This window comes from Pimephales promelas, chromosome 1, assembly GCF_988280905.1.
Source record: "Pimephales promelas chromosome 1, fPimPro1.hap1.1, whole genome shotgun sequence".
NCBI classification, from domain to species: domain Eukaryota; kingdom Metazoa; phylum Chordata; class Actinopteri; order Cypriniformes; family Leuciscidae; genus Pimephales; species Pimephales promelas.
Genome location: NC_142769.1, coordinates 49171769 through 49199125, shown reverse-complemented (window position 1 = coordinate 49199125; position 27357 = coordinate 49171769). Strand labels below are relative to the sequence as shown.

At 39.2% G+C, this 27357-nt stretch overlaps 1 protein-coding gene across 6 annotated transcripts in view; it reads right to left on the bottom strand.

Moving 5' to 3' along the window:
* Nucleotides 1-27357, bottom strand: part of nlgn2a (neuroligin 2a) — a 291636-nt gene that overhangs the window by 132341 nt on the left and 131938 nt on the right. For all 6 annotated transcript variants that reach the window (XM_039658240.2, XM_039658239.2, XM_089131182.1 and 3 more), the window contains one exon: nt 10384-11171. In XM_039658240.2, coding sequence (XP_039514174.1) covers nt 10384-10855 — 472 coding nt within the window. In that variant the 5' untranslated portion in view covers nt 10856-11171. The remainder of the gene's footprint in view (nt 1-10383; nt 11172-27357) is intronic.

Sequence of the window (27357 nt, the reverse complement as noted above, 5' to 3'; positions counted from 1 at the left end):
CGTCCGATTTACACCTTTAGCCAGTAAGCCGGACACACCAAGCCGATGTGAAAGAACTAGCGGTGCTGAAACACACTAAACGGACTACCGGCGACTGTCAACTAACACTTGTAAGGAAATAACGGTCTCTATTGGCAGTTTCCACGGTATTTTTCAATTTTGATATTTTTAGGTCAAACCGTTCTTGTCTGTCAGTCATAATGGAGGTCTATGGTCACCACCTCAAAGAGCATGCACAGAGAAGTCCAAATTAAACATGATTTAATGACTCGCAAATGTAAGTACACATTGATGGCCTAAAACACAAAACGAGAGGTTTGTGTGAGAAAATGAACAGTATTTATAGCGTTTTTACCTCTTGTAATCACAGCCACGTGATCTGAAGGTACGGGAAAGCACCGGAAGTGATCTCTCCCGAGGTTGCGAAAAAACAAACAAACAAAAAAACAAGGTTGCCTGTTGATATATATATATATATCGAATATCGAAATCGTTGATATATATCGTTGAAATCGAAATCGTCTTGCATTGCAATTTCCTGTTTATCTAAATGTTTAGATCTTCACAGTGAAGGGCAACACTTCTGAAATCTCTGTGTAAATAATGAGTGACGTACACGCGCGAGAGAGACAGACATGGACGTGACTATCAACTATCCCTTTAATATTAGCCATCAATCACTCGCTCTCCTAAATTTTTACTCCTAACTTTTTGAAGTTGGGTGCACCAGTACTACCAAGTTAAAAAAGCTAATTTCGAGACTTCATATCTGCAAACCGGTAAAATATTGTGAAATACGATCAGTCGGATTCATCACTCTGGCTTTTACTCTCATACGCTGACTTATTTGCTAAACTGAACAGCCAATCAGAGTTCTCTCTCTCACCGATTCAACATGCTCAGTCGGCCAAACATCCCTAAACGGGGTCTGACGGTGCAGAACACACACACACAAACTGGGCCAGGCGATGCTCAATGACGATTAGTCTGGAAAAACAGCTTCTTTAGAGACCTAATCTATACATGTTTATTAATGGGATCCATTCATTCACAGTACTTTCGGTAAAAGCCCCAGAAGTCAGCGGGATCTTTAGCAAGCTCAATAGCCTGCAACTGTACAAACACCTCCAATGACAACCGATGTCAAAACAACTAGCTTGTTAGCATGAGAGAGGAGAGTTTTGTGTGGTGCAAAGAGAAGGAGAGAGAAAGCACGGCACGACCCGGCACGATGCACCATCTGCACAACAACGGCCTACGTCAAGACACACACACACCTAATAACTTTCTCTCAAGTGCTTCTCTCTTCTGTGGCTATAAATAGAGAGTGTGGCAGAGCTCTTGCTAATTCCTTCATTGAGAGTCTAGTGGTAACGCAGAAGGACGCGCACACACACACACACGGCTCTGACGCGCTGCCTGACAGCTACATGCAGGAAGAGCTGCGGGGTTGCCAAGGCGACCCCTTCCCCTGCCAAACCCTCATTCTGTGTCAGCGTTATCTATCCATACACATCTTCTCTCATCTCCTTCCCTCACCGTTTCCCCTCTGCATCTATTTCTCTCACTTATTCAGCCTGGCTTTTGCTGTGTATTCTCGTGCGTTACATCTTCATCACTCATGACTCAACTTATTCTCTTTCTTGTGTCCATCATCAGCTGTTATCTCATTCTTTTAATTGAGTATTTGTTATTCTCGTGAGCTGACAGCCTCATAGACACATTCATTAACACACACTTCCTCTTCAAATTCTCATGGAGTCTTAATATAAAAATTCGGCTCTGGCATTTACACACACACACACACTCTTCTCAGCTGGAAAGCTACCAATTTGTTCTCATTATTTGGCACTAAAAACTCGACGCTAAGAAACTGACCTCGGCCGATTTCATCGGTTTGACCTTGCTGCAAAATTGAAGGCTTGCTTTGGTTTTCATTGAGTGAAACGAGGGAAAAGAACAAGCTACGGTAGCGCCCAGGCTAAATGCTTATTTTCTCCGGAAACATTAATTTGGTCGTAATTTGACAGTGATGCCGTTGCTAAAAGCAGCCTCTGTTTCAAGTCAAAATCTCAAACACTCCAGCTGTAGCCTGTAAACTTCTGCTCGCAATATGTGTTTTGTGGTTTCTGTTTTCGAGCGTCTCGTCTTCGAACACTTCAAAGGGGCCTGGAAACGGTCCGTCTTCACCGAGAACACCTCGGCGCTCGCAGGAGCTAATTAAAAAACGCCCTCCACGCCAACGCTCAGGTGCTCCCAAGCAGTCTTGCTTTCCCTCCCATAGACAACAAGAGTGGCGTTCAAATTTCATCCTTTGTTCAAGAGCCCCCTTCTTCCATTTCTCATTTCTGCCTTCATAGATACTCCAATATAGGGAATGTTATTGTAGCTCCTTTAATGCAGAATCATATTATGTCTTCACAACCAATCTATTCAGATTTGATTTGCTTTTGGTTTTGCTTCAGTAAAATAGGCTTTGTTTTCTCTGTCGGTCAATTGGATCTGACAGTGAAGAGTGAGTAAAAGGCTGGTGACATGAACATGTCTGTGTCGGTATTAAGTGCACAGTCATGCTAAAACACGAGCATCAGTCCTGCTCACACGGGGCATGATTGACCATCCGCCTCCAGGCTTCAAACAACTCCCGCAGGGTCCTGAGACGTTCTCCCCGCAGGACCAGAGCAAGAGGAAAACACTGAAGCAATTATAAAAAAGTAGGCTTTAAAAAGAAATGACCACTGCCGGAAATGGCATATTCAAAAGTTTGAGGTCAGTTTCTTTTTATTCACCAAGGATGAATTAAATTGATCAACAGAGTAAATACTTCTACACTGTAAAAAAATATTGATGGTTTAACTTCAAAAAGTAAGTAACATGGTTGCCTTAAAATTTTAAGTTCATTGAACTGTAAAAAGTGAGTTAATACAATGAAGGAGAATGATTTAACCTCTTAACTGTCACCCCCTTTTTTGAATAGGAAATGCTCATTTCCAACTTAAATGGTTGTAATTCAAGAATGCTTTGGAATATAGACGTAAGATTGGTCTCGTTTTAAAGAAGACATTTGGCAGATTTTTCTCGAAGTGAAATAAATTAAGAAAGTGAAACAGAAAAAAAGTTATAGAAGTTTGAGTTTATAGAAATGTACAATGTAAAAAAAATAATTATTCATTTTTTATATAAAATATATATTTTCAAAACCTGGGCTACTCTAAAACTGCAGAAAAATCAAAGCCAAAAATCTGAACAAGTTGTGTTTCAAATTTTAGGTTGATATCTCAAAAAATGAGCTTTCAGTGAGATTTTGTTTGGGCGCAGTACCAAACTTTTTCACTAGGGCACAACCAGACTCCATTACTGCCCATATAAGGGCGTCTCCATTTCCATATGTGTTTTGAGTGATCTGAACCATTATTTCCACAAATTTCACACAATTTATGAAGTAGAAATCCTATTCAGAAGTAGTATGGGAAGTTTGGCAGATTTTGATATGAATTCAACCTCTAGGAATCACATACAAAGAACATGCATGCGCGTTATAGCTTATTGCCATAACACAAATGGTGAATCTTTTTTTTCCGTAATATTTAAAACATTTTCAGACCTTTTTTTCTAAAATAATGAATGAATGCTATCTTTTGAACTCCTGGCATGAAATCAAACTGAGTTTTCTGACTTTTTTTCATGATTTTTCATGTTCATTGCGATTTCAAGATAAAGAAAAAAATGTTGTGATTACTACACTGTAAAAAAATATTGTTGGTTTAACTTAAAGTAAGTAACCTGGTTGCCTTAAAATTTTAAGTTGATTGAACTGGAAAATGTGAGTTAATACAATGAAGGAGATTAATTTAGTCATCAGAAACTCGAAATAATAAGTTATCTCAACTAAATAAATTATTATAAAGTTGATTTGACAAAAAAATATGTTGTGATGACAAATCTTGAAAATATTGTTTTACAGTGTACACTGTAGCAAAAAATATTTCTGTTTCAAATTAATTTGCAATATATTAGTGCTGTCAAACGATTAAAATATTTAATCGCGATTAATCGCATTAATGTCATCGTTAACTCGCGATTAATCACACATTTGTATCTATTCTAAATCGATTTCTTTTTGTCGCATTATTTTTTCTCATTATAATGCTCTTATCAACATGGAAAAGTGGATCGGCTTGTTTTGTTCAATTGTTGTTGTTTTTTATTGAGAACAACATTGTCATATATTGTGTTTAATTTCACACTACAATTCTCACTTGGAGCAAATAATCTCTCACACAATGTCACACTGTCCATCAATAAAAGGGTGAAAGAAATACTGACGAGGTCCTGATATTGACGAGGGGGCGGAGAATTCGCATCAGCTGTGTGTGTGTGTGTGTGTGTGTGTGTGCAAAAGTATGTGAAAAAACCCCTACAAAGTTTGCTAGGACAAAAAGACTGTTAATCGTGCGATAAAAAATAAAATCATGCTGTCAAAATGGATTTGCGTTAATGGTGTTAATAACGCATTTAACTAACAGGTCTCATATATACATATATATATATATATATATATATTAATTACAATTTTTATATAATTTTATACAATTATATTATAATAGCAGCAAATCATCATATTAGAATGATTTCTAAAAGGATCATGTGACACTGAAGACTGGAGTAATGATGCTGAAAATACAGCTACAAATTGAAACATTTACTTTAAAAAAGTTTTAAAAAATAAAATGTTACTGTTTTTTACTGTATTTCTGATCCAATAAATGTAGCCTTGGTGAACACAAGAGACATATAATTAAATTCCATACATAAAAAGCACATATTGTGGCTTCAAAAAAATGCCAAATTCTGCTTTAGCTTGCTCTTAAACAGGCTGATACAGATGACGCTATATATAGTCAGAGGAACGAGAACAAACGAGAGATAAATAATGAGACTATATACTGCAGTATAAGTTGCCTGGGGCAGTGGGGGGCCAAGATGGTCCCCAAGTAAGTGATGTAGAAGCTTTGATCTCCTGTCCACCCCCTCTTCTAACTCTCACATGGATCAACTGCAGCACAACGTGCATACACTTCTGGAACAGAGGAAATCTGTACATCTGCACTGCAGTCATATATATAACTGTACATCCGCTATTGTCACCGCATGTTAATGAACTCTAACGTGCAAAGTTAACTAATCTCTGCACAAGTTTGATTTTGTACTTTTATAACGCCAGAGATGCTTTTCAGTTTTTTTATTTATTTTTATTTTTTTATCAGCCCTACTATGACCTATAGGAGTGTATTCAGTTTAAAGACAGCTGTACTGTACACATAGGAGGCAAAATGCCGCCAGGTGGAACAAACTGTAATTTGTAGCCTACTACTGTCTGCTAAGAAACCTAGCATTGGGAATTTGTTGCTTTTTTCTGCTGTACCAAACTCGTATTGAACCGTGACCCCAAAACCGAGGTACGTACGCACTGAACCGTGACTTCTCTGTACTGTTGCACCCCTATGCTCTACATTTAGGCACTGATGCACCATTTACAGCAGAAACATGATGCACTGGATAACGTTTTTTATTCTAAATAGCGACTAGGATTGCAAGTGGGCTTGTGAGAGACTGACTGGATTAAATGGAATTTAGGAAAACGGGAACTGGCACGTTTGGGAATCCAGGAATCGACAGATTTTGCAGGGGGCTTTGTGGAAGACACATGGTGCACAGAAAGAGATAATGCGGGATGAAAAAATGAGTGCTGGAAGACTGAATGAGAGACAGAGAGAAGGAAAAGGGGAAGAAGAAAAAGAGACAAGAATATAACACTGGCATCTTTGCTTTGAACACGCGCTCACATGCCTGTGTTCAGCTTGACTGCAATGTGCTGCAGTAAGCGGATGTGCCATGAGGCGTTATACACTGTGGAAGCCACGATGGGCCAGATTTACTAAACAGGGCAAATTAGCGTGGGAGTGCAATTACAAAAAAAAAAAAAAAAAGCACCAATGGGAAAGAAAGTCCTGCTCGTGATCTACTGTCTGCAAATTAGTCGATCATTTCCATAATGACCAATGAAAAATGACTGTACTGTTTAAAACATGCTTTCTGGGGTATTACATACACTCTAAACAATGCTGGGTTGTTTCAACCCAAATTTGGGTCAAATATGGACAAAGCCAAATGTTGGGTTAAAAATGTAATTAAAAAATGTACAGTTGAAAGTTGAACATTTTTTAACCCAACATTTGGGTTTGTTCATATTTGACCCAAATAAGGGTTAAAACAACCCAGCATTGTTTAGAGTGTAAGTGTAGCCTGCACTCTAAAAAAATGCTGGCTTGTTTTAACCCATCTTTGGGTCAAATATGGACAAACTCAGCCATTGGGTTAAAAAATGTTCAATTTTCAACTTTCAACTGTACATTTTTTAATTACATTTTTAACCCAACATTTGGCTTTGTCCATATTTTTTTCTTTGTCCACACTCTAAAAAATGCTGGGTTGTTTCAACCCAAATTTGGGTCAAATATGGACAAACCCAAATGTTGGGTGAAAATTGCAATGAAAAAAAAAATGTACGGTTGAAAGTGAAAGTTGAAGTTGGGTTAAAATTTAAAATTAAACGTTCAAATTTAAAATTTAAAATTAAAAATTCAACGTTATATATATAGACTCTAAACAATGCTGGGTTGTTTAAACCCAAATTTGGGTAAACTATGGACAAACCCAAATGTTGGGTTAAAAATTGAATTTTAAATTTTAACCCAACTTCAACTTTCACTTTCAACTGTACATTTTTTTTCATTGCAATTTTCACCCAACATTTGGGTTTGTCCATATTTGACCCAAATTTGGGTTGAAACAATCCAGCATTTTTTAGAGTGTAGTAGTTTAATGTAGTACTGACACTAAAACTCTGAAAACTTGAATTTTTTTTCCTCACACAGTAATTTTTATTTTGGGTGAAATAGACAGGCATGCCAGACATACATCAATATGTTAGGTCTAGGAACTCATCGTTGACAGGGCTCAATCCGAGGGGCGGGATAAACGCTCCCGCACGCAATTGGATAGCGCTACAACCAATCAGAGCAACGAAGAAGGTGACGACTGAGTCCCATGCGTTTTCCCACCAGTGGAGCAAGTTGATATATTAAACTTTTACCGTATCCAGTCGGCAAAACTCTGAACACATCTTTAAAAAAAAAAAAAAAGACTCAAGTGCCATTCTTTGTCCTGGTTTCAAAGTAGCGGTCAAAGTCGAGTCGAAAAACAGCTTCAAGTAGCAGTGAACCGTTGCAACTCGCCCGCCGACTCTGCACGATGTGATTGGCCTGATCAGAGTTTGTTTTTTCCAGCTAAAACGTCTATAGAGCTGGTAAGTCCCGCCCCTTCCGCTAACCCCGCTGGACCTCTAGGTTGAAAAATCGTCAATGCAAGTGAATGAGAGAAAATAAAATATTTTCTAATCCCGTTTGAGTTTTGCAATGAATGCGAACATATGTTGTCTGTGAATTTTTTATATAATTTTTCGTGTAAAGATTTTAGCGGGTAGAATTTTCAAACGGTTAGACTTTGTGTGAGAGCACTTTGTGGACTACAACTCTTCCTGCTTTCGACGCGTTTGATATACGTCACCACCACTAGCACACGGATCCCGCTAAACAAACCATTGTTTGAATGGCGACATTTGGGTACAAAACACACAGGCATCTCGAACTAATTCCTTCGATTATCGATTATGTGTTATGCGGCGACGTCACATATGCGACGTGTAGCCTTTCTCGTTATGTCTATTCCACAACTGCTAGCCAAAGAATCATACAATATACTGTCAAACTCGTTACATGAGAAAATATATGAAAAATTCACAGACAACATACTGTATGTTCATATTCATGGCACAATTCAGAAAATAATTATTTTCTCTCATTCACTTGCATTGACGCTTTTTCAATCTAGAGGTCCACTTGGAGTTTTACGGATGGGCGGGACTTACCAACTCTATGGAGAGTTGCTAGACCACACTAGATTTCTAGGCTAACACAATGGTTCAAATAGCGTAATAAATTCCCATAAATTTTGCGTCTGAAACGAAAACTCCTATAAAATGCATATACAATAAAAAAAAAACTGCTACGCCTTATCAGCGCTAATGTTTCACTGTGTCATTAGTAAATCCGTTATCAAATCTGGCCTTATGCTTTTGGTTCGTGTAGTGAACATACTGAGGTAAAGAAATAGGCTTGATGACTTTTTGAAAATTACGAAGCACTCTTTCATCATTGAAAGAATTGCTTAAATAAGACAATTACCATTGTAAACGCAAAACACCTACACTGGATACCAGAAGAGGTAAAAACTGAGGAAAGAAGCAAAAAGCGCTCTGAGATAGCAAATTACTGCTGATGTCAATAATTTGTTTCTCTGGGCAACTTGGCGGCTGGAGCCTTAATTGCGAGAGAAAAACACCTCCTTCGAAATCAGCTCGTTCCATCCTCTGAGAGTATCTGTCCACTTTGCTCTCTCTCAAAAGAAAAAAAGACCAAAAAAAAAAAAAGGACTGGAAGAGGAGAAGAAAAAAAAAACATGTTGATGGGTTTAGCCTAAAAAGTCAGTCACTTATTTGATTTGTGAACTCCATCAATTTACCGCAATTTGTGGTAAATGTATATGCCTTATACTGGAGCATAAGTAATTTCCCAGAACGCTTTAGTCTTTCCAGCTGGCCTCACTCTTAAAGTGAATCATTGGGTAAACTAATCCTGACAAGTCCCGATCCAGAGTGCAGTGGACTGATCATAACGGGTGGAAGGCAAGGACACGTCCTTAGTCAAGGTCTAGTAAAAGTGCACTGTAGTTCAAACGCAACATTTGCACTGTATGGCACTTTGTAGTGTTAAAGAGGTAGTTCAGACAAAATGTTTCAAACCTGTATGACTTTCTTTTTTCCAAACAATGTTTCTATCCATAGAGTGAAAGTCAATGGGGTCCAAAACAACACAGGACCCCAATGACTTCACTGTACGGACAAAACAACACTAAAATCTTCTTTTGTTTTCCACAGAAGAATGTCAGTCATACAATTTTGTAACAACAGTAAAGTGTAAAGAGTAAAGACAATTTTCATTTTTGGGTGATCTATATTTAAGTATTGTAGTACTATAAATCACCCCATGCAATGCTATTCTGTAGGATCCATTACTGTATAGAGTGCAACAGTCGGGTTCTGGAAGTACAAACCCCCATTTATTCTCCATCGGGGAACTGATTTTTGAAATGATAACTTACAACCTTTAGAACTACAGTGATCTACGAGGTTGTGAAAGCCATCAGCCAGTATATTTAAAAAACTACATTACCCATGATTCTGTGAAAAAATCTCGACCAATCAAACAATCGAAACAAAATAACTCTTTAAACAGGCATGGCGAATGTCATAATCAACTCTGTACGCTCTCAAACAACTATGTGCATATTTTACAACTATATTGTGTCTATATATATATATATATTAAAAAAAATCAATAGTTTTATATGCGTCTATTGTTTGTTTGTTTTTCATTCCACAGTGCCTAATGGGACTATACACTCTTAGAAGAAAAGGTTCTGTATAGAACCTTAAAAGCCAAGGTTCTATCAGCGCTACATATTTGGAACCCCTGAAAGGTTCTATACACAACCCTTTTTAACGGTTCAATAATAAGAACCCTTTAGAGTTCTTTGAAACCAGGAAAAAAGTTCTACATGGAACCTTTTGGGTTCATTCATTATCATTTGTTTTTTTCCTTTCCGGATTAAATATTTCATATTATTGACAAACATCAAGACCCTAAAATGTATTTATGAATGCATGTGAACGATCACAAAATTCAAGATAAGGGGGTCAGAAAATGTGTATGATGTAGTTAATCAATATCACACGAAGAGTGCCGTCAGTTTTTCTCCTCCAAAAATCAGCATGATTAAAAGTTACTACAACAGTTTAATAAACAATAATTTAATTACAACAACAAAATGTTGCAGGATATTGTAATATATGAATGAATAATAGCCTATAAAGAACCTTTGTGCCAAAAGGGTTCTTTCTAGTCATCATAGAACGTTTGGAGTTGAGTAAAGAACCCTATTCTTCGCATATTGACCCTTGTTTCTAAGAGTGTAGATGCTACCCTCGTTAAAGCTGTTTTTGTCAACTTTTCAAAGACTTTTTTTTTGTGTAAATGTGGTTTACCTCATAGCTGGTTTGGTTCATGGCTTATAACAAATACTTTTTTTTTAAAATCCCCATGCAAAAAATACTTCCGGAACCAATGCCGCTGAAAAGGTGGGCGGGAACTGTTGCACTTTATCATACCCATAATGCTTAGCAGTGTTGTGTCAGACACTCACCGTCCTCTGTGGGCACATAGATGTTGAGATAGAGACAGTCTTCACTCTGATTCTGAATGTAGGTGGCAGCCACATCCAAGCTGTCAGTAAACCACACAGGCAGCATTATCTCGGGCAAAACGCCGTGCACGTTCTGCGGGCAAACGGGGGCGAACTGTGTAGCGTTACGCACTTCCTGCCAGGACCCGGGAGCTTCTGGGGGCTGAAAGCGGCGGTCTCCGATTGGCGCTGTGGCATAGGGGATGCCCAGGTACTGTTCCACGGGACCCAGGATCTCGTTGTTAAGATCTTTTTTAATCCCACGCAATTTGCCATAGTTTGTGGTGACGGTGGGATATTTGATGCCAGGATCAATGCGCTGGCACGAAGTCAAGGCGATCCACAGTGCCAACCAGAGAAGAGTAATTGCACGGGTGGCCTCCGAATTGCGGGCATGGCCCAAATCCCGCTTACAGGCACGGAGCGGAAACATGACTGTCTTGTTCTTCGCTTCGCTTGTTTATTGACGTCCGCTTTGCTTGGTACCCCGTGAAGGGCAAAGGAAAGTTAAACTATTTAAAAAAAAGTGGTCCTGTTTGATTTGGTCGTTCAGGGAGCAAGAAAAGGGAGGACAGGAATGGGGGGACAGTGGAAGGGTTGGGGTGGACGAGGGGCTGAGGTTGTGCTCAGCCCTGGTGAGTTATCGTGGATATGCAGTAGAGAGTAAGAGAGAAAAGTCTGTTACGTTCCATCTCCCTGAGCCGTCCTCATGGGGTCAGTTCAAGAGGTCACGCAGATGATTGCTGGTCCTGTCAACAACAACAAAAAGAGTAAGAGTTAGTCATCAACGCTTTATTTCCCAAATAACACGTCAACCACATGAACTTGTACCATGTTGAATGCTGCAACCTGGATTAAAGGGATAGTTCACCTAAAAATACAAATCCTGTCATCTTTTACTCTCATCTCATTCCAGATTTTTTCTAGTCGAATAGTAGTCGCTCATTTAAAATGGATATGGAAAGCAATCGTTTATACCCTCTGAATAAACGGAAACGGTGAGAAGTATCTCCTCGGGTATCCAGCGCTCGTTTCGACAACATTGTCTTGCTTCCTTTGAAGTGTTGTTCTTATTCCTCTATATTGACTACGTCAGCTAAATCCACTGTTAGATTATTAGATTGATTACACTAGTTTCACTCAAAACATAGCGTGCTGAGGACATCTGCTGGTTAAAGTCGTGTAAATGCGACAAGAACAGCAAAAACATGATCAATGACTTTGAAACCACAGAGCGGGAGCTTCGAATTAACAGGCCGTTATCGTTCGTTGGAGTGGACGCAAATATAGTTATCGCTATAGTTATCATTCTGGTCCCTTTACTCTTATCTGTATGATCAATAATGACAGAGTAACGCCTCCTTCACACTAGCAGTTGAAATCAGCTCCGTAATACGCAACACGCCCCTAACGGACGTCGTACGACACAGTGAAAAGCGTCGGACGTGGGTAGAACAAAAATGGCGGAGAGATTAAAAAAAGTTGATTCTGTCAGTGAACTCTCTGATGAGGGTTATAGAAATATTAATAGGAAGGCTGCTGCGCGAGGAAAGTCGCTCAGGACGTTGACACGTCAAAATGTGCTATAGTGGTATAATGTCAATAGTTCAATGTCTGCCTACAATTTAATTGTATTAACTGCCCTAATAACGTTAGAAGTTATTTTAAAGGGTTAGTTCACCCAAAAATGAAAATTAAGTCATTAATTACTCACCCCCATGCTGTACCAACCCCGTAAGACCTTCGTTCGTCTTCGGAACACAAATGAAGATATTTTTGATTAAATTTGAGAGCTGTAACTACCACATTGGCTCCTAAGGGACTGCCTCTTGACGGCCCAGAAAGTCAATGAAGAAAATGTTTAAATATCCCAAGTGACTACCGTGGCTCAACTATATGTTTATCAAGCGACGCGAATACTTTTTGTGCGAAAAAACAAACAAAAATAACGAGTTTATTCGACTATTTCTTTTCTTCCTTGTAGGCCAGAACGAGACTTCCTTAGATTTCCACGACGCATGCGCGAGAATTGCGATCTGCTTACACTACTTCAGGTCGCAATTCTCGCGCATGCGTCGTGGAAATCTAAGGATGGGGGTGAGTAATTAATGACTTAATTTTCATTTTTGGGTGAACTAACCCTTTAACTTATTTTTTACTTATTTTTATCATTATTTTTCATATTTTATTAAAAGTTAAGAATTCAGGTTTGTTTATTAATACAATAGCGACGCTCAACTTCCCCTCGAATTGTCGGATAGGAACCGTCCGTAGCTTTTCGCAAGAGTTCAATTTTTTTTAACCCATCTGGATAACCAACGGACACGATTTTTTTCGCACCGCACTCGGTCAGACCCGTTTCGGACCCATCCGCATGCGGTCTGCGAATCTCCATAGGAAATTAATGACTTTCGGAGCTGATTTCAACTGCCAGTGTGAAGCCGCCTTAAACGGTGTTTACGGGCGTTATCAGGAGAAAATGATAGCGATAGCGCCAGCTAAAGCCAAGTTCACACTACAGGATTTTAAGCCCGATTTATGCCCGATTTGCAAATCGTTGAGTTCGCCGACAGGTCAGGGTGTTATCGCGTGCAAATCGCGGGGGATTAGCGGATGATGAACGCTTGCCAATCTGTTAGTATGAAAGAGCTAACAACGCAGCGAAAACGCTCACAGACGCATCGCCGAGCCCAGAAAAATATCTAGCCTGCTAGATATCCAGAGCCGTCACGCGACTCAACCTCAGTGATGTCATGAGTACAGCCAATCATAGCAACGCATGGGTTGAGGACACCAAGTAAATCTTAGTTTATCTCTTTTTTTTTTTCATCGCGCAAACAGTGTGCAGCACTAGTTTCTGTCTGACGTCCATATTCACGTGTTGTGTTCTCTTCTTCGCTGGGTATTGGCGAACGTGCGGTTTCGCATCATTTCTGGTTCGTTTTATTGCGTGGTTTTTCGTGACAAAACGTGGTTTGTAGACAAGATAGAATCGTTGGGTGACCGAGTTGTTGTCAACTCGTTATTTATTTGATTATTTTCAGGATTTAGACCGTACTATAGTACTGAAACGGCTCTCATTAAAGAGTCAAAAATGATTTGCTCTTATCATCCGATCGTGGTTGTATCTCTATGTAGTGCGTTGTCAACTCGTGTAGTGAGTTACCTCCTGTTGTGGATCAATCACGTTGTGTTGTGTGGTGTGAACAGCTCAACAACTTGAACACTCCTGATTTCACTGAGAGCAAGTCATGTAGTGTGAACCGCACTGTTCGGCCCGACTTTTTTAAAATCATGTAGTGTGAACTAGGCTTAATACTTTAGCTTCAACACTCTGCACAAACATGGATATGTGGGTAAAGCTTCATTTTACAGTACAGTACTTAGAAAGTACAGGCTAATATAAGATAAGTACATGGAACAGGGGTAGGTTCAGGGTTAGTACTAGTTACTACCCAGTAATTGTAGTTACTAAAATAAGTACACATGGGTAACTGGAGTGTAAAAGGAAGCGTTACCGATATGTGCATAATAATAGTGAATATTTAAATAGGTTAACATTAGAGCGAGTGGCCAAGTGAAGTTGTTAATACAATGAAATTCAAAGGTTGTTTTGGACCCCACTGATGCAAAATCCACTCATTTCAAATTGGTCACGTCAATTAGCCGTGTTGACCAACAGAAAGCTGTGTTGTGCAGACGAAAGAAAGTCAAACCGGTTTGCATCTACTCGTGAAGGTGAGTATCTCATTTTCAGGGTTTTGTCTTGCTCACAATGGTGATGACTGAAGGATTCCCAGGAGGTCTGAATGTAAAGCAGACAAACAAGCATTACGCTTCCAGCACAGATCATTGCATTTGAGACAGAAAACTAGAAATAAAAAAAAAGAGCCCATCAAATATTAATGTTTTCTCCACGTTTGTATGTAGCTCAAAAATTCAGTGACTAAGCAGTTTTTGTGCTTGCCATGGGGTTCTTCGTCTAAGCCCTGGAAAAAAAAAAAAAAAACAATCCTGCAGGCGAATGATAGCTCAGATGACTCGTTCAGAGCATTATGAGGATCCAATAAGACAGCGACAGGGAGACAGTGATGTAAAGGAAAACATCTCCAAACACCCACACAAAGAGCCTCTATCAGTCAGTTGTGACTAACAAACTAAAAATAGATGTTTTAGCTCTCACATCCTGAATGAAATCATCTGTGCGGATATGAAGTCTAATTAAGAACCGACGCATTTCGCCGTGAACGCCATCTTTTGTTTTTTAAAGCCTCTAATCGCCTGAGAGAGCTGATTGATGCTTTAAAACTTTGATGTTCGTTTCAAATGGTGTTAGCATTTAGCCAAGAGCGCCTAGCTTAGACGCCTAAGCGTTTTAACGGTTAGCTAAAACAGAGATTTATGTGATGTGAATGGATTCAATGTGGTTTGGACAAAATGAAGGGACAAGTGAACTTTGTCACGGCAATGTCACACCAAACCAATGACACAAATTGGTCCAGAGACGTTATTAAAGGTAGAAGGAACTGAGAAATTCTTACACTCAATATGGCTGCTGTAGAAATTGATTTTTGCATTGTTATGACATAATTTCCTGTGGCTCCACAGTGATTAGTCATTAGCATATACACCTCAGGTGATTGGCTTAAAAAAAAAAAAGGAAAAAGCAACAGGCACGAGAGGAATAGCAATGCTAACGGAGAGCTGTCTCCAGGTATTACAGACCTCATTTGTGCAGTAAATGTGAATGGAAAGCTATTAAAAAGCAAAACAATGCTTCCTCATCATCACCATCACCATCATCGTTAATGCGGCAACAATCATCATGCCGAATGGTCTCCTCCAGTGATATTACTTTATCACCATCCTATAATAGTCTCATTTAATGTGGCCATTAGCGTTTCCAGAGCAGAGCTATCGCCGCGTGTGTGTCTGTCTTTTTGTTATGCCAATAAAGCCATTTGGATATGAGAACTATGGATTGGAGAGAGGAAAAACAAGACAGTAGGTGATTCGCAGAGGGGCCTGTAAATAGAGCTTTAAATACAGATAAATGCTGTAAAACTTCAACAGCAATAAATCCCTCAGTAGACTGTGTGTAGGAATTTGAGAAGGTCAGGCAGAAGTGGGAAAGGAACAGTTGAGCTGCCTTTTACCTTTTATCATCACACTATAATTCTTCCCACTTTCTTTCGGAATAATTCAAGACTCTGTACTGTGCTTAGTTTGCCTCTGTTCGCCACCCACCCTTATGTAAATGAAGTTCAATGAAGAGAAAATGTTGCATAAATGGACTTGCGTTTCGCAGGGGGGCTGGCCGCAAGCACTGCATTACATCTGACCGGACAGGTATTTATTTCTTAAAGGGATAGTTCACTTTGAAATTAATTTTTGGTATGTTTTATCTTACCTCAAGGGCATCCAAGATGTAGGTGTCTTTGTTTCCGCAGTATTTTCAATTTTGATATTTTTAGGTCAAACCGTTGTTGTCTGTCAGTCATATAATGGAGGTCTATGGCCACCACCTCACAGAGAAGTCCAAATTAAACATGATTTAATGACTCGTAAATGTAAGTACACATTGATGGCCTAAGACACGAAACGAGCGGTTTGTGTGAGAAAACGAACAGTATTTATATCGTTTTTACCTCTTGTAACCACAGCCACGTCCAACTGATCCAACGCAATTAAAAAACAAACATGCTAGTCTTTCTGTCATGAAGTATTCGCAGAGTATTCATCGCTTGTCGTCCACTATGAAACACTATACGAGGTGAAACAATCGATTCTTGCATTTCGACGGCCATTGTGTTTTACGAATCATGTCAAACGAATCATGCCAAAATCGGACTGATATCGCGTAGTCTGAACCGGCATAAGCATTTAGGCTTTGTAAACACCAAAGAGTGGCTTATTCCTGTCATCCCAGTATATTAGTATTTTTGGATAAAATTACATTTAAAAAAAGTCTTTCATTTATGTTTATTAATTAAAATTTCAATAGCATAAAAAATATATTATATATATTTAATAATATTATATGTATTTATTATATGTATTTTAATTCAAATCTATTATGCAAAAAAAATTTGAATGTAATAAATGTTGACTAAATTATTAAAATATTAGCTAAAACCGCATACAATTAATAAACACAAAGCACAAAGCACACAGCTCTCTCTCTCTCTCTCTCTCTCTCTCTCTCTCTCTCTCTCTCTCTCTCTCTCTCTATATATATATATATATATATGAAGAGTTCAGATGCAAAAGCCTCTAAATGCCATTTGAAATTTTCTTTTAGAATGATCATTTTGATCAAGATTGTATATTTAAGTTCAGTGATTTCACTTAAATGGCAATTAATAGGTAATCTTCATTGCCATTTAAGTGAAATCACTGAACTTAAATATGCAAGCTTGATAAAAATGATCATTTTAGAAGAAAATTTCAAAAGGCACTTAGAGGCTTTTGCATCTGAACTCTTCATATATAGATATATATAATTCATCAAATTAAATCATTTATATTAAAACACAATTTACTTACAACATTTATTGATTCATTAAATATTATTATTTATAAAGTATTACTAAGATAGAATAATAAAATATCTCAACTTAAAAGTGTGGTGTACCCATATGGATCCTTAAATTACATCTCACACACACACACACACACACACACACACACGCACACAGTCGTTTTTCTAGTTATAGAGTTCAGAACACTGTCAATAAAACTGTAAAGCATCTCTATATTATCCCTCCTGTAATTCGTCTGTCTCTCTCTCTCTCTCTCTCTCTCTCTATGTGTGTGTGTGTGTTCTGTGGAGTGTAAAATAGAAGAGGATGACTCTGGGGCTCTGAAGGGAGTCTTGGGACCATTGACAGGATTCTCTGGCTGTTCTTTAATTAAACCTTAGAGACCAAACACACTGCACAACACTCACACACACACAGTCACACACCAAACAGATTCTGCTTAAACAATAATACACCCGAACTGATCAGGAGGAAAGGAGTGACGGGTGAAAAACACTGGAGAGCATGAGACAGATTAAGAAACAAACAGGAGAAAGATTAGAGACGGAGAGGAACGGAGAGAGCGATTCTGGTCTAAAAGAAGCGACGCTAATAACTAAACTACGTTCTCAGTGGCGTGACAAAAGTTTGGCGGTTTTCAAAATTGGTTAGCTTTTCATCTAACAAGCTCTTCTTATTTTTCAGCTATAGCAGTGCAGCACAACATCACTGTTTCATGTCATACTGTGTTGGGCAAACAGCCTTTCAACCGAACAAGCTGAGGCAATAAACTCCTTCCCTCACAATCTCCCGTGCAGCGCTGGGGTGTCCGTCTCATTACGGTGCTTTTCACTCTTCGGTTTTCGCAGAAGTTTTAAAAAAAATGGCCAATATTCAATTATAGAAAATGTTATTTGATCCATATATTCTTTTTTTGGTGACTAAATGCCAGTCCCTCCAGAAAAAACGCGATTATGCGATCACTGAATTCAATGCAAAATCAGCCAAAGTCCGCATATTTAAGCGGGGGTCCTATTTGTTCAAATATGCCGCACTTTCGCAGCATAAATTGCCGATTTCCGTGCAAAATATGCGGGGTTTGCATGATTTCATAATCCTCGCATTTTCGTTGCAAAAAAGTCTCAGCAGAAAGTTGAAAATTTTTGCGTTTGCTTGACACAGGAGCAGCCATTTCCCCCTGTGTCCATGGGAACGTTATGAAGCAACGCAATTACGCGACGGGATAGCTCACAGCTGAAGCAGAGGCCAGGCAGACTCACGGAGGCGATTGACATCTCACAAATCGAACTCGTATAACTGTCTGTCCAACCCGATCTCACGACCAAGTCGTACGAATTCGACGAATGATTAAAAAGTGGCTAATTCGTAAAAATTCATACGACCTCACTCGTGCGAATTAGTACAATTTTGCTAAATCGTACATATTTTACGAATTGGCCAATTCGTATGAATTCGTACGAATGACCTACCCCTTACCCCGCCCCTAAACCCAGCCATCACGTGGGTTTAGACAAATCGTACAAATTCGTACGAGTGAGGTCGTACGAATTAGACACTTTTTAATCATTCGTCGAATTCGTACGAATTGGGCGTGAGGTAGTGTTGGTCTGTCACACGTTCTACCGTCACATCGTTACTTAATAAACAATTTCAGATAAAAGAAGTAGCATCAAACAGAATTTACCCGCACGCATGGGGTGTTCGAAGCGCACACAGTTCAACAGGGAGCGCGCAGCTCTTCAAGGGGCCACGCCTTATTTACACTCGTTACAGTCTGAAATTAAATAAGATGAGAAATTAAATATTCCCAGCACTTTCTGTGATGTAGTATGCTTGCTTATCAAAGGAAGTAATAAGAAATAAGTTCCCGCAATTTTTTGCAAGTTCCCGCAATTTCATTGCATTAAATTGCATAAATATCCCGCATGTTCCATCTCATTTTTAAAGAAATCGGGCCGCGTAATCAAGGATTTTTGCCCGCAACCATCACAAAAAAAGGACTGAAATGCCCTCTTGGGTGAACGCCACCTAGTTTGATCCACCATTTGACCCGTAGGCAGCATTTGCCTCACTTTTCACTCGTGGAGCTTGACTACAGTATTAGTTTGCTTGAAAATTAGCTTTGATCCGCTGCTCATGATGAATGCAGAAGAAGCTCTGGTCCTCTGGCTCATAACCCCGCTGAACTGCTGCATTTACCCTCTGACAGTTCATCACATATGTCAATCAACTCCCATGTGATGTCTTTCCCACATATCCATCTGCTCTCCCGTTCCACGCTGATCTAGAGTCAGTCGCCGCAGTAATTAAGGCTTATGTCAGACTAATGAGCTTGTCACCTCCCTGATCGTGAGCCAGTGTGTGCTGTGTTTATCAGAGGTCCAGCAGCAGCTGATGCCCCCGCAGCCGGGGCAAGAAGTGAAGAAGAGCGGCACAAAGCTGGCATGAGCGGAGTGGCGGGTGGGGGGCGCTTAGGTTGTTCGGGTCTTAATTGCTCGACTGGCATTGTTACAAGACTTTAATTGGCCAGTTGTGGCCGTGCTGCGCGCCCTCCGGGTGTGATGGAAAATGATGAATAGGAGAAATAAACAGACAGAGAGATACAGATGGACAAAACAGGCTATGAGTGAGACAATGGGGAAGAGAGAGAAACACACACTCCTTGGCAGTACAATCGCCATTGGCGAGTACATCATTAGTACTATTTTATACGATTCCACCAAATCTGCTTATCTTTGTAAAATGTCAAATCTTTTTAAATATCTGAACGTAAACTCATCTAGTAATTACATCTAAAACTTCATAACCACGTATGAGTGCATGTTTGTCATTTTAACTGAACTAGTGGTGGTCTTAAAGATAGATAATAGTAATTATTATTAAAGGATAATAGCTACTACTAATAACAATTTACAACGCACTAAGGATTGATGAGCTGCTGGGTTCATGAATGTTAATCATGTTGCAAACGTTCGCTCAAACTGATTTGCTGAAATCAAAACCAAGCTGAAATCAAGCCAATAAGATTACCATTTTTCGCATTAGCTCCGCCCACTACCGGAAAAACCGAGTTGAATAATTCCTATTGACCTACGTTATTTTGACAGGAAAATACAAGAAATAATGTCGTTTACATGTAGCGCGTTGATTCTGCGTGGTATAATGTTGTTACATCAACGCATCGGTATGCATACGCATCACTACGCTTCGGCCGCCATTATGCGTCAATGCGTTGCCAAATGTGTCGTCCTAGTGCTTGATACACGACGCACCGATGCACGAAATGCATGTTGCCGTGGGGGTATTGTACATTAATTCAAGTATATTTTTAAGTATACATACGCATTTATATGACAGTTCATCGCAATAACACTCCAATAAAACAGCGTTGGAAAATGCAACCGCGATGGGAAAGACCGTAGATAAGGTGAAAACGGACTGGAAAATTACCCGTGACAAATTTACTAGGGCACACAAAAAGTGGAAGATGGCGTGCAGAAGTGGTGCGGTTCTTGACTCAACTTAGCTGGTTGAGTGAGTTTATAAAACATAGGACTACAGTCCAATTTTTCTGTATATAAACAGCGTCGTGTGTGTAGCCTATCTAGAAATCAAGGCTGTGCCCTTCTTGAGAGGCTGAAATAGCCTACGGCATGAGAGAGAGAAATGTGTGTGTGTGTGTATACATGCAAATTCATTCAATTTGTACATTGAAATTTAAGTTATGTTATGTAATATATAATGTCTTTGTCATTTTGATCTGAATATCACGTGACCCGACTCTACTACCCCCTGTTGTGTGAGCCGTGTATTGCATTTCACGCATCGCCTGTGACGCTTGCGTCCACTGTTTAGACTATGAAAGGAAGCCCATTGCTCGCATCGACTATGTAACGGCCCTAAGAGGCCCTCTCTCTATATATCTTTGCATGTGTGTGTGTCACTGATCTATATAGAATGACTGGATAGCTCATAACATCATAAACAGTGAAGCCACCGCGCCGCCATCCGCCTTATTCACGGCAGCGCCATCTTTGATTTTTAATGAGAATGAAAGCGAGGCTGTGAGGGATAGACTTGCATCTCTTCAATGGGCTGTACTGTTATTTAATGTGTTTTCGGATTGTTCTGTTCATGAAACACTGGAAAAATATGTTTTAAAGAAATGTCAGTTGACTAAAAACTCCCGACAATGTAAGCTGTTGAAAATTGTAAGTAATCTAGCCTCTTTATTCAGCTTTTTACAGCAGATGCCATTGGAAACATGGTAAGTCTATCCCTCACAGCCTCACTTTCATACCGGTCTGTGGCGCTGCTCTGAATAAGGTCTATATTGTGATTCCCTAGTTAGCTCACACGTTCTATTGAATCAATAGGAAATTGTATGATTTGACTGAGAAAACGTTGCATAACGAGACACCGTTTTTAAATCTAAAGTCTCCCTGATCAGTCTTACAACGCAAACATCCTAAACATTTAAAGGTGGAATTCCTAAGATTTAGATGCCGCTAGAGGGCGCTACATTCAAAACAACAACAACGGCTTTGCTTGATGACGCCGTGGAGGAACGCGGAATGATGGGAACTGTTGTTTTCAACTCCACCGTGGATAAATCAGTCAGACGGGAATCGAAAATTAGTTGTCATGGATGAGGTAAAGTTCGATTTCTATAAATGTTGCGTTTAATGACATGCTTGTTTTTCATTAAACTGAAACAACCGCAAGAAAAGTCAGGTTTAAAAGTAAATTAGTTATCACAGATGTTACTGTACGAGTCACTGGACGAAGTGACTTATTTTTGTCTCAAATCGTTGCTAATGGATCCTGACTTCGCCCTATGCTGCAATATGCATTAGTTTTGCATTCATTTACAGAAATCAGCTGCTTGAATAACAATTGCTGATGTTATTAGATTTTTCAGGTGAGATTCTCAATTGATTCAGTGAACGGATGATCTGAGGTAAAGTTTTCAGAATGCAAACTCAGCAACGATTGTATTTAATTGTACAGTACAATAACATAGAACAGACGTTATCTTCCTTTCATGTCATTAAACATAACAATATTGCTGGCCATACACTGATGAGAAAGTGCGCGTCCGGTGTTACCTGGAGTTGTCCCAAACGTGGCGCGACGCTTCTCGTCCGGTGTGTGACCCCCTTTACAGCCAACAGTTCACATTCCGAGAATAAATGAAAAGAATAATTGTGCTCCATTCCATAACAAATGCGCGAAACAAGCTGACGTTTGTTGCCTGATAGACGCTAACGCACAACTACAACTTCCGCATTTGTTTAGGACTACACGTAGTACGAGCGGAAACCGAGGTATGACGCGATTGACTGGCGACTCCCAGCTCACCCCTGCTCACACGTTCCGTTTCCTTAGTTAAAATCTAAATTTTCTCGCGATTTAAACATTGTTTGAAACATTTGGAATATTGTAAGTTATCATCTTAACTAAATATTTAACACTGGCCTTGTGATTTTGGGATATTTTAATGCAAAAATCTTAGGTATTCCACCTTTAAATGGGTATTTGTTTAAAGTCGGAAATTATTCCTGCTTATTAAAAAATGAAGTACATGTGTATTGTGAACTTTAAATATAGCTCTTTCAGATTGTGTTTTACAGATAGATCAGTAGTCTGTTCAAGTATTTGATTATCCAAGAAATCATTTCGCTGCCAGTGTGGTCTAGCAACTTTCAATAGACGTTTCAGCTGGAAAAACCCAACTCGGGTCAGGCCAATCACATCGTGTATAGAGTCGGCGGGCGGGGAGGCTTAACATAATGACGACAGAGCAAGCTCGGACCCACTAAAAGCAGGGCGGATATATTTGCATACCGCTATAAAAACGGGTAAACCGATTCACACTTTGTATCCTCACCACAATATATACACATATATATCGTCAAATCACCCAATCCAAGCAAACAGTCATGCTTGAGCACATTTGACTTGCTAGTCAATTAAACCAACAACTAGGGTTGGGTATCGTTCAAATTTGAATGATTCTGATTCCGATTCCTTGTTTCGATTCCGGTTCCTAACGATTCTCGATTCCGATTCTTTTAAGAGGCAGGGTCAAAAAAGTTTAGCTAACCTTGCTAACCAACGGCCTTTCTGAAGGAAATACTCCTGTCACAAATTTAGCATTTTGCCGAGATTTCGTTATTTTTAGAAAAGTAAAGCCACACTTTGGATCGCCGACGTAAGCTCATGTTCGACTCGCGCGGTTATGCCAACACTTCCGGAAGACGCTTCTTCGCTAGTGTTGTTCAGTGGTTTCTTCTTCCGCTCGGCGGACTGTGAATATCGAATCTAGGAATCGAAATTTTAACTTTTGAACGATTCCGGGAAAAATGAAAAGTTAGTCCCGGTTCCAATCGATACTCGATTCTCGATACCCAACCCTACCAACAACCGATCAACTATCAAGACTGACTGGCTAACGCTATTTTGCTCATATAGGTGAACTAAAGGCAAATCTGAACGAACATCCACACCTTATCTTATTCCTTATAAATGCAGACAATTTGCTAATCCAATGCTAGGTTGAGTCGTATAGCTGCAGATCATGTGCATGAAAGTCGGGGGCTGAACTAGTTGATACAGGAAATAGTATTTTGTATACATGTGTCTGAAATACTGTCTATAAACGCATCTGAAGTGGTTGCGCAGTCAGTGGACGTCGCAAGCCAAAAGTATAACCTCTTGCACACACACACACACACCTGGTGCTTCATCTGAAGGGGTGAGTGTGATGTGTGAATTGGAGATGCAGGCACCAGGCCTGTGTGTGTCTGAGACAGCAGCGAGTGTCAAAGGAGGACAGATGTGTGCCGGGGCGGTTCTGAGGCCCTCATTCAGATGACAGTGGTGTGTGCGTGTGTGTGTGTGTCAAACAGCCAACTGATAACAGAGCTGCTGACGGCCAGGTCAAAAGACATTCACAACCCGCCGCTACATTCTCCCGCCACTTTATCTCATTCCTGTCCCCCTTATCCGTACATTGATCTGTGAATAAAAGACAGCAGATGGATGATAGGCTGAAAGCACTAAAATCAAGAGACAACTATAATTATCACTAAAAGTAATACGAGCATTAGTCGAAAGCTTCCCTGTAGTCGATAATTATATCCCTTAAAACTCATCTTTGATTACCAAAATGACATATTTAAAAGTGTTTTCCTTGAAAAAAATGTCTTCATGCCTTATAATAGCTTGAATGTAACTCGACACCCTTGCCTCATTTAGTATGCACGGTTCTATGAATATGCAAATGAGCCCCGCCTCCACTCAATCCACTGGTTGGCGATTCACACGTTGATCTGATTGGTTACAAGCTAGTGTGTGACCAAAACCGTGTTTTTGGAGAAAATACTCAGCAATGCTGTCGACTTATGAGTTTACGCATGATTTGTCTTAAAGTATAATAAAAACACCACAGAGACATATAAACAACATTAAACGCTTGATTTTTACCACAAGGGGACTTTAAATTATCTTTGTGTTTTTCAGCTAATTCATATAGTCTTTTTACTTCTTTATGTACTGTTTGCACACAACCAATTTAAATGTATGACTGCATGTAAAACTTAAGTATTAACACTTAATAATTTGGCAAGGATGGATTCAGTTGATCAAAAGTGAGAGTAAAGACTTTAACATTGTTTCCACAAAAAAAAATTATAAGCAGCACAACTGTTTTTAATAATCAGAAACATTTCATGAGCATCAAATCATCATATTAGAGTGATTTCTGAAGGATCATGTGACACCGAAGACTGGAGTAATGATGCTGGAAATACAGCTTTGATCATAGAAATAAATTACATTTAAAAAATATATTAAAAAGGAAAACTGTAAAATTGTAATGTCACAATATTACTGTTTTTACTGAGACTTCGTTCAAAAACATTTTAAAAAATTGTACAGTTAGTGATATTTTACACAGATTTGTCTTCATTGATTAAATACAGTAAAAAAAATAAATCACTTATTAAATTGTCCAATAAAAAAAAGCCGTTCATACGAGAGATTCTTATGTTTTATATGCTGTCAATACTTTAATGTTAATGTAATCATCATATATAGAAAAAAAAGACACGAATTGACTAGAACATCACTTTGCGCTATGTACGATAATTAGCGAAATCACATTACGCCTAAGAAATGTACAGTCATCTGTCGTGCATCAATAAGTACATTAATATGAACCAACATCTATAGTTTATGAGACAGAGAATTAGCCTCTAATGACCATCCAAAGTCTGTTTGCCATTTATTTCCTAGAGAGAAAGAGATGAGGAGGATAACCTTTGTCCAGTCACAGGACGCACACACACACATAAACAACTGGAATGAATGAGAGGTCACAGTCCACCAGAGCACAAAATTGGAAACAATAGAGGAGGAAGAGTTAAAAGCAAATATTTACAGGGGTTTAATGTGGGCCAGGACACGGTCTCTCCGTGAAGGGTCAGCGGGAGTCGCGCTGCGCTAATTAGACAGAACCGCTACTCGCCCAAACTCATATCAGCTTAATCACGGCCCGATGAAATGTGTGTGCCGACATTAAACTGTCATTGGGTTTGTAGCCTTAACAAATAGCGACACCGGCACAGCATCGACTAAAACGGCCACCATCATTTCTCCTCATTAATATTTAAAAGCAAGTGAGGCTGTGACCGTTGCATATTAAACACATGTGCCAACACCCTCCGGCCAATCAGAATGCATTCTCAAACTCACAACGAGAACAGAGAGAGAGAGAACTAGTGGAAAGAGATAACAAGATCAGCCATAAGAGAATCTCATCCCAATCACTCTTACATAAAATCAGTGATAAATGGATTTCCGTGTGTCAGAGAGCGAGAGCCACAACACACACACACACTTCTCAGTGTGAGCAAGCCACTGTTTAGGCCCCAGGGTAGCTCACAGCCTGAGTCCTTTATTAAAGATGAACACCCAAGTTTGTGTATGAATATATGAGTGTGTCTGTAACATCCATATTTAAGTGAACATGTATGCAAAACTGCGGCGTAAAATATGCTTATGTCGTTTCGTGGTGCTTTTCTCCATTTCAATCATTCTTCGTTCTTTTTTCTTCCCCTGGTTTTCTTTCTGTCTCCCTCTATCTATCATTCAGATGGTATGTAAAGTGAACTGAAATTGATGCAAAATAATAATGTTGCTCATGTATCAAGCAGTGCTGCTGAAGTCCTCACATGGTTTCCTAACTAGTGCTGACGGGTAAAATCTGGGTCAAAATGAACGAATCTTTTCCGGAGTCAACTTCATTTCGTTCGTTGAATGAACCAAATGACACGAAAAAAGATTTATTCATTTTGATGAACGAGTTCGAACAGGAGAGTCACGAACGCGCATCACAGAACAGAGCAAGGCGAGCATTTGAGCTTATAAAACTTAAACATTGTTATTTATTTATTAAATGAGTGATTCATTTCGCTTATTTATCGTCTGGAATCGTTTAAAGCCCTTTGAACAGTTTGCACTGAAACTGTCTTTTGGATCTTGAACCGTTTGGTTCCCATTGAAGTCCATTATATGGAGAAAAATCCTGGAATGTTTATATCAAAAACCTTAATTTCTTTTCAACTGAAGAAAGAAAGACATGGACATCTTGGATGACATGGGGGTGAGTAAATTATCAGCAAAAGTTTGTTTAAAAGTGTTTTATTTTTTTAATTAGACTGCATTCTTGGAAATTTCTAAATGTTTACTTTTTGATTTATGAATTATAACAGACTTTTTTAAAATTGGTTTTATTGTTATTTAACAATTTCTTGCTTTTTGTTAGTTTTTATTAGTTGTAATTTTTATTTAAACATTTAACTTTTAAAATTAAGATCAGCATCTTCTGTTAAATGTGGGCCTATTGTACAGTATATGATATTGGTGGAGGGTGGTGGGGGGCCACATCAATATTTTTTCAGGGCACTACACCCTCAGCAACAGCATAATCATAAACACGATCTCCATCCTCTCTATGGGACTGCTCAAAGCAATGTAAAAGCTATGATAACACACCCCAACCATACATCTGTGATAAGTGTGTGTCTGTGTGTATCCCTACATTCACATGCATCGCGCATTAGGCAGATGCTTTTATCCAAAGGGGCTTGCATTGCATAGATCAAATCTGTTCACAGATTTCCTGAAAATCAAACCCATGACCTTGACATTGCTAGTGGCATGTCTCGTCTTTATGCTGTAGTTCTGTTTCTTCATCTAGTGGCTCGTCTCGCCGCCTACATAAAGTGTTATCTAACAATGACAGTGTCCTACCTGGAACATTATAAAGACATAAAAATAGCAGTTCACAAGCAAAGTCCATGGGACACTTGATTCTCAGATGATTTCA